The following is a 9,072-nucleotide window of genomic DNA, read 5'->3' as shown; positions in this document are numbered from 1 at the left end:
AAACTAGAAATTAATTACAAGAAAATGGGGAAAAGCACAGATATGAGATTAAATAACATGCTACTGAACAACCAATGTGTCATCAAAGAAATCAAAGAAATAAAAAGATAACCTAGAGACAAATGAAAACTGAAATAGGACACCAAAATATATGGGATGTAGCAAAAGCAGTTTGAAGAGGGAAGTTCACAGCAATACATGCCTACCTCAAGAAACAAGGAAAAAGACTGACAGCGTAACTTTACACCTAAAGGAACTTTCTAGAAAAAGAACAAAGCCTCAGGGCACCTGGGTGGCTCAGTTGGTTAAGCGACTGCCTTCGGCTCAGGTCATGATCCTGGAGTCCCGGGATCAAGTCCCGCATCGGGCTCCCTGCTTGGCAGGGAGTCTGCTTCTCCCTCTGACCCTCCTCCCTCTCATGCTCTCTGTCTCTCATTCTCTCTCTCTCAAATAAATAAAAAAAATCTTTAAAAAAAAAAAAAAAAGAACAAAGCCTCAGATTAGAAGGTAGATTAGAGCAGGAACAGACAAAAGACAATAAAAAAGATCAATGAAACTAGAGCTGGTTCTTTGAAAAGATAAAATCTACAAACCTTTAGCAGACTAACCAAGAAAAAACAAGAGCAGACTCAAAATCAGAAATGAAAGAGAAGTACTTATAACTGATACCACAGAAATCCAAAGGATCCTAAGAGACTACTGTGAACAATTATATGCCAATGAGCTGGACAACCTAGAAGAAGTGAATGAATTCCTAAAAACCTACAATCTTCCAAAACAATCATGAAGAAACAAAGTATGAACAGACTGACTACTAATAAGGAGGTTTGAAACAGTAAATTAAAAACTTCCCAATAAGCCAAAGTCCAAGAACAGCTTCACTGGTGAAATTCTACCAAACTTTCAAGGAAGATTTAATACCTATCAAACTCTTTCAAAGAGGAGAAATAGCTTTCAAATGCATTTTACAAGGCCAGCATTACTCTAATAACCAAAACCAGGCAAAGACACCACAAAAAAAATTATAGGCCAATATCATTGATGAACATAGATGCAAAAGTCCTCAACAAAATATTAGCAAATCTAATCTAATGATACATTAAAAAGGATCATGTACCACAATCAAGTTACTCCAGGGATGCAAGGATAGTACCATACATGGAAATCAATCAATGAGATACATTAACAGAAGGAAAGGTAAGTCATTTTATCATCTCAATAGATGTAGAAAAAGCATCTGACAAAATTGAATTTCCATTTATGTTAGAAATTCTCAACAAGGTGGGTACATTAGGGAATAGGGAATGTACCTTAACACAATACAGGCCATATATGACAATCCTATAGCTAACACCATAGTCAATGGTGCCAAGTTCAAAGCCTTTCATCTTAAGAACAGGAACAAGACAAGAATGCCCATTCCCACCTCTGTACTGGAAGTCCCAGCTACAGAAATCAGGCAAGAAAGAGAAATAAAAAGCAGCCAAATCAGAAAGGAAGAAGTAAAACTCACTATTTGCAGATGACATGATACCATATACAGAAAACCCTAAAGACTCCATCAAAAAACTGTTAGAACTAAAAAATAAATTCAGTAAAGTTACAGGATAATAAAATTAATACACAGAAGGGGCGCCTTGGGTGGCTCAGTTGGTTAAGCGACTGCCTTCGGCTCAGGTCATGATCCTGGAGTCCCGGGATCGAGTCCCGCATCGGGCTCCCTGCTCAGCAGGGAGTCTGCTTCTCCCTCTGACCCTCCCCCCTCTCATGCTCTCTATCTCATTCTCTCTCTCAAATAAATAAATAAAATCTTAAAAAAAAAAAAATTAATACACAGAAATCAGTGGTGTTTCTAAACACTTAAGAACAAAGCCTCAGAAGTTAAGAAAACAATTCCATTAAAAAGAAAAGAATTCCATTTACAATCGCAGCACAGAAGAAAATAGCTACGAATAAATTTAATCAAGGAGGTGAAAGAGCTGGGCACTTAAACTGCAAGACACTGATGAAAGGAATTGAAGACACAAATAAATGGAAAGCTAGTCTGTGCTTATGGATTGGAAGAATTAATATTAAAAACTCCACACTACCCAAAGCAATCTCCAGATTCAATGCAGTAGCTCTCAAAATTTCAACAGCATACTTCACAGAATTAGAACAAATAATTATAAAATTTGTATGGAACCACAAAAAATCCCGAATAGCCAAAGCAATCTTGAGAAAGAAGGACAAGGCAGGAAATATGCTCCCTAATTTCAAACTATACTACAAAGCTGTAGTAATCAAAACCGTATGCTCTGTGTACAAAAACAGACACAGAGATTAAATGGAACAGAACTGAGAGTCCAGAAATAAACCCACACATACCTGGGCAATTAATCTACCACAAAGAAGCCAAAGAACACATGTAATGCAGAAAAGTCAGTTTCACTTATATGGGGAATCTCAACAAAAGGACAAACAAAATTATGGGGCGCCTGGGTGGCTCAGTCGTTAAGCGTCTGCCTTCCGCTCAGGTCATGATCCCAGGGTCCTGGGATCGAGCCCCGCGTCAGGCTCCCTGTTCAGCGGGAAGCCTGCTTCTCCCTCTCCCACTCCCCCTACTTGTGTTCCTTCTCTCACTTTGTCTCTGTCAAATAAAATCTTAAAAACAAAAACAAAAAAAACTTTAAAAGGACAAACAAAATTTTTAAAAAACCATAGAAAACAGACTAGTGGTTACCAGAGGAGGAGGTCAACTGTATGGTGTCTAGATTTGTGGTGGTGGTCACTTTGTAGTGTATACAGATGTTAAATTATAAAGCTGTACACCAGAAACTTATAAAGATTTATGTAATTCTTCTTAATGCTGGTCATAAATTTACACAACTGCTTTCTAATGATAAAAATTAAAAATACCCAATTCATACATTTTGGTTAGAATTGCTGTTTTAAAATTCCTAATGCAATGCAAATGAAACATAAATTACTTTAACCTTTGTTAAAGGTGCACACCGGACTTTCTGGAAAGAAAAAATCTTATTAATATTAGTTATTTCCTTATCACAACACCAGATTTCAATTTTATTTATGGTTTCTCTCTGGGACACCATTGTCTGTTCAGTAATAAAACAATAAATAAATTAATTGCACAGGTCTGACAAAAGGAACCAGATCAAAAAGGAAATTCAATTAGCAGCAGAATCTGTTCATGTTTGGTTGCAGACTGGTGGCTGACTTGCAGGGGAAGGGGTGTCTTGATTTTGAAAAACCTTACTTCATAGTACCAGAGAATCCTTTTAAAGAGAATTGTGCATCCCCTGATTTGTACACTGTAAAAAATACCTTGCTGATTTGAAGAAGAATGAGAAGAAACAGTCTGCTTTTGAACCAAACTAAGCTACTCTTAGAATAATTTTTGAAGGAATGAGAAATTTGTTACCACAGGGGGAGCTTTAGAGGCAAATGCAGAACATTTTTAAGATACTAAAAAGTGACAGTCACGAACCTTCCTGGCATCTCAGGAAAAATGTGCCCAGAATGGAACAGGACAGTTACTGTGAAAAGCCATGTGAGTACAGGCAGAGCCCAGAAAGGTCCCTGTAGGGAAAAAAAGTCATCTTTAACAAAAAATGGAAAGGTAGCCCACCCAGGTAGGGAGAACATGGACTCCACAAGTATGCAAACCAAATCACGCAAGACAGGAAGAATTTTAAGGCACACCTTGCAAGGACCTCCACAACCCATGGAGGATGTTCTTCATATGATGGTGATGGTAACAAACACAGAACATCCACTCTGTGCCACGCCATGTCCTTAGTATTAGAAATATTATAAACACATTTACAGAAAGGAAACAACCAGCAGTATTAGATTCTGTAGGACCCCTTAATAAGAGGCCCAAAAGGTACACTAAGGGGCAGTAACAACAATTATAGAAAAATTGTTTTTTCTAAGAAATAAAAATTCTCATTCCAAATTGCTCCTAAAATGGATAAATTAATTCTCTAGATGTTCTCATCAAGATAATTAGAATATATGTAGATACACTTCTGGAATTATACTGCATCTACCCAAGAGTTCTGAAGGTATCCAGGATGCTCAAAGGAGTTGGCTGAACAATACCTGGCCCCTGTTTATAAGCTTCAGAGACAAGATGTGCTGGTAAAGACCATGGAATGGTCCCATCAAGTTGGACGAGTCCAGTGAACACAGCTTACCTCTTGGGAAAACAAGTTGGTTTCTACTAGAGGAAATGGTCTCTCTCCCTAATCATATGGAACATTTAGTGCATGATGAATGGTTCTAACACCCTACTTTTTTGGACAAAGATGGGTCTAGAAGCCATATGGTAGGTTAAAGAAGAGACCATGAAGGACTTGGGAGCTTTCTCAAAAGATTGAAAGGCTGTGGAAGGAGGGATTAGAACAGAACTAAGACCACTGAGAAGATAGGTAATTTCAGCTCAATATAAAGGGGATTTTTTTTTTTTAACATCAGTGCAGTCCAAAAATGGGATGAGCTGTCTGATCACATGCCTAAACAGAAGCTGAATGATAACCTGTTAGACATGTTAAGGGAATTCTGCAATGGGCAGAAGATTGGGTTTGATCTTTGGCTGTTCCCAATTTTAAAGATTCTATTATTTCATTATGTAGCATCTTTTGAGAAAGACAACAGGTATAAAGGTGACCTCAGTATAGTAAAAGTCGGAAGAACCCGAAGAAATTCCACATTATGTTTTTTTTTTTTTTTTTTAAGATTTTATTTATTTTTTTGACAGAGAGAGACACAGCGAGAGAGGGAACACAAGCAGGGAGAGTGGGAGAGGGAGAAGCAGGCTCCCGGCCGAGCAGGGAGCCTGATGCAGAGCTCGATCCCAGGACCCTGGGATCATGACCTGAGCCGAAGGTAGACGCTTAATGACTGAGCCACCCAGGCGCCCCAGAAATTCCACATTATGTTAAAAAACAACTTAGGGGCACCTGGATGGCTCAGTTGTTAAGTGGGTCTGCCTTTGGCTCAGGTCATGATCCCAGGGTCCTGAGATCGAGCACTGCATTGGGCTCCCTGCTCTGCGGGAAGCCTGCTTCTCCCTCTCCCACTCCCCCTGCTTGTGTTCCCTCTCTTGTTGTGTCTCTCTCTGTCAAATAAATAAATAAAATCTTTAAAAAAAAAAAAACAACTAAAATTTGGGGGATGAGGATATGGAAATTTGCCTAGTTATTTGCACATACCAGATGTCAAATACTGATTGAATGGAATGACTACAAAGTAAGGTTCCCCATGGGGCACCTGGGTGGCTCAGTCGTTAAGCAGCTGCCTTCGACTCAGGTCATGATCCCGGGGTCCTGGGATTGAGCCACACGTCAGGTTCCCTGCTCAGCGGGGAGTCTGCTTCTCCCTCTCCCTCTGCCTGCTACTCTGCCTACTTGTGCTCTCTCTGTCAAATAAATAAAATTAAAATAATAAGGTTCCCCAGGAACCAATGTGAGTGCCAGGTATATTAGCATCGTTTTTGAAGGATCTGAAAGAATCTACTGTGAAGGCTACAAGTTTGGGGGGCTATAAACTGTTGGGAAGAAGCTGGAGGCAAGGAGCCAAGGCAAAAGAGCCAGACTATAGAAAGATCTTTCAAGTCCAACAGCACTCAAGTGGGTAGACAAGCAGCAGATAATGTCATGTAAAAAAAAAATACAAGACAATGGGGCGCCTGGGTGGCTCAGTCATTCAGCATCTGTCTTTGAATCAGGTCATGATCCCAGGGTCCTCGGATCGAGCCCCACATCGGGCTCCCTGCTCATCGAGAATCCTGCTTCTCCCTCTCCCACTCGCCCTGCTTGTGTTCCTTCTCTCGCTGTGTCTCTGTCAAATAAATAAATAAAATCTTAAAAAAAAAATACAAGATAATGACTTTTAGGGGAAATAATTCACAAAAATCAAGAGCTCTGAGCATCAAACTCAGAAAGAGAATCCACTGTACTGATGGGGGTCCAAATGCCCAACCAAATCAAATGTTAGGTACCACCAAGAAGGATCTCAGAAACTGTGGAACTAGGCAAATAATTTAGAGAAAGTTAGCTAAAATGATCAGGGCCAGGGCAAGAAGAGATATCGCTAAAAAACAGAGAATAAAAGGGCAAACTGAAAGGAGCTGTGACCAAAATCTAGAGGCCAGGGTATATGTATTTCTTAGAAATACAAAGAAAACGGGGCGCCTGGGTGGCTCAGTTGGTTAAGCGGCTGCCTTCGGCTCAGGTCATGATCCCAGAGTCCTGGGATCGAGCCCCACGTCGGGCTCCCTGCTCCTTGGAGAGCCTGCTTCTCCCTCTCCCTCTGTTTGCCTCTCTGCCTACTTGTGCTCTCTGTCAAATAAGTAAATAAAATCTTTAAAAAAAAAAAAAAAAAGAAATACAAAGAAAACATGTTTAGGATGAGAAATTAAACACATTAGCCTGGGAGGAGGTACGGGCACTGAACACACACACATTCCTATAAAGTTGGATATGTTAGTTAATCCCAGGGTTGTCTGATTAAAAGTTGATTAAAGAAGGTGGTCTATTCAAGGGAGCCACACCCTCCCAAACTTTGTCCCTAGAGACTGGCTGTCCTCCGTTTTTAAGCTGGGGTCTGCACAGCTAGGAACTGCTCTCCATCTTGCCAAGATTTAGGATGGCTCTCAGCTGGCTGACTGGAACTGGCATAAAGCAGGATCACATAATTTCAGATACATTACCTTTTTTCCCCCCTTGAGTTACACATGAAAAAAGCAAAACCAGGTATTTTTTTTCTTTCTCTTTTTTAGGGGAGGTGGGTGGAAGTAAGGGTGGGACATGGCAATGTGTAGGGAGGAGAAAAATACTGGTGTTGCTAGCTCACAGGATTGCAATCAGTGGGCTTAGTTTAACATGTAAAAGGAAAATAGTACGTTCAAAGGAATGAGGCACTCAAAGGATTGCAATGAGATTTTTCTTTGGTTCCCAGGGACCTGTCCCTGGGCTCTCCAAGGTTAGGTTCCAAAGCTATTCCTTTTGGCTCTGTGACACACGAAGAATCTCAAAGATTTAGACTCTGGCGCCAGCTGTGCAAGCAGAGTGGTTAGGTCAATAGTTCACATTAGATGTATAAAATTAATTAGACCCAAATCTCTAGACTCAAGGGCAAGACCTGTGTCCAAAAGCCCGTTCTACCTGACGAATCCAGCTGCTGGCTTCAGTCCAGGCTATCCTCAGACCAGCTCAGAACATGACTGAGTCCTTTCTCCTTCTACTTTTCAAAAGGTTATTGGAGAATGCAGTCCTCAGAAGGAGGGCCTGGCCTCAGTGGGAGATGCCCAGAGACTGCAGCAGGTGAAAGGTGGCCCCCAAGGCCCAGCCTGTCTCTATGTTGTTCACTTTCTTTGAGAGCTGTTGAGAAAAAAAATAAAAGCTCACATTGTCATCAATTTTCAACTCTAGCAAGCATGACAGAGGCAGAAAGTATCTACAAAGATCATCCACATGGCCAAACCAAGGTAAAATTTGGGGTAGCCAGTCTTGGGAGGCTTCCCACTACCCCTTCTGTAACAGTTTCCCTCCTGTCGTAGCTTACACCTGCTAATCTGGCCTCTGAATCTTCTGGCCCAGGAAGTGGTCTCACCCAGGCCTTCTAGACAGAGGCTTCTGAATTCTTTCCCTAATCCCGGAACTAAATACACGAGGAGTTGGGAATAGATTTAGGGGTAGCAAAGAACATACTAAAGTTCTCAATTCATACTCTGTAAACAACCAAAACTTCTTAAGCACTAATTAATAACCAATCAAGGCATTTAAGGCCTTCTAGACAGGTTGCGCCTCAATTAGTTCAGTAACTTCGGGCAAGTGTTTAGACCTGTTTCCTCCACTACATAACAAACGGATTAGGTCAGTATTTATCAAATTGTTTTCTTTAGACTCTTAGGAGTTCTTGGAAGTGCTTCGAAGGAGAAAGGGAGGCCAAGTGCTAAAGGGGTTCCAGGCCCCCTTCCTCTGCTTCCACCAGACAGCTCCACTTTGATCAGCTTTACCGGCCTTCTGTGTAAGCTTCTGCTGAACAGTGATGCTACCACTGATCACACCACACACAAGAGTCTGGAAACCAGTGGACTGGATTTAGTCTTTCTTTCTAGAACTACTTTCTTATGATACAATACTTCTGCGGTGACCTGATGAAATCTACGCTAGGCACTGTGCCAAAAACTGGGAAGAATGGCATGTGAGCGTCACCTTGAGATTTAGTCTGTGGCACATGAGTCAAATTGGGAGTGCCGCCCCCACTCCCAAATGCTCCTCTGCCCTCGGGACTGGGCTCACAGCCTGGGGTAAAGAAGTTGAAGTGAAGTGACCTCTGGGCCAGGGAACTGCCTGTCACTGAATTTAATTCTGCTACCATTGAAATGATAAAGATGAAAAGGACTCCAGCACTGGAAATGGCAGAAAACGGTCTTTAAATGACGTGGTTACTGTTGATCCTTAAGTAGAGGAAGTAAACTTTGTATGTATTAAGGACTTAGGATGACCTTTCTTATCCACAAATCTATCCCCAACTGGTGTGAAATGCCTACACTAATAATGCCAAGATTAAGAACTTACTATGTGCCAGGCATTGTGCTTTACGTACAGTATCTCAATTTTCCTAACAGCCCTATGAAATAGGTACGCTAAAGATCCCTAAGTTTGGACGAGAAACCTCAGAGTTAGAGGAAGTAAGTCATTTAAGGTTACAGAGCTGGTAAGCTCGCAGACTCAGAACGTGAACCCAGATGTGATGGACAATGGAGCCGTCCTTTAAATATATGTGATACTGAGTCTACTGGCAAGTGATTCCTTGTTAAGCACCTTAAATGCCGATATTCTTGTCAGACAAACGCGTTAAATCCAAATTTAGTGGATTTAACGCAAAGTTTATGAGTTTACAAAATCTGTGCAACACAAGAAAGGAAGCAATGTAAACTCATCTGGAAGTGTGGAAACAGGAAGGGGAAGCAGCACGAGCAAGGGCACTTCAAAAACAAAGTAGAGTCTACCTACTTGAGCCCAGAGTTCAAAATCGCCTGTGCCATACTTGTGTTTCTGT

At 41.1% G+C, this 9,072-nt stretch overlaps 1 protein-coding gene across 1 annotated transcript in view; it reads right to left on the bottom strand.

The window, feature by feature from the left end:
* Window positions 1-6,760: 6,760 nt before the first annotated feature.
* Window positions 6,761-9,072, bottom strand: part of ENTPD5 (ectonucleoside triphosphate diphosphohydrolase 5 (inactive)) — a 30,109-nt gene continuing 27,797 nt past the window's right edge. Inside the window, exon 15 of the mRNA XM_021679553.2 lies at window positions 6,761-7,385. Coding sequence (XP_021535228.1) covers window positions 7,299-7,385 — 87 coding nt within the window. The 3' untranslated portion in view covers window positions 6,761-7,298. The remainder of the gene's footprint in view (window positions 7,386-9,072) is intronic.

Source organism: Neomonachus schauinslandi, chromosome 9 (assembly GCF_002201575.2).
Source record: "Neomonachus schauinslandi chromosome 9, ASM220157v2, whole genome shotgun sequence".
NCBI lineage: Eukaryota > Metazoa > Chordata > Mammalia > Carnivora > Phocidae > Neomonachus > Neomonachus schauinslandi.
Note: the sequence above shows the minus strand (reverse complement) of the source record. Positions and strands in the feature narration are given on the sequence as shown.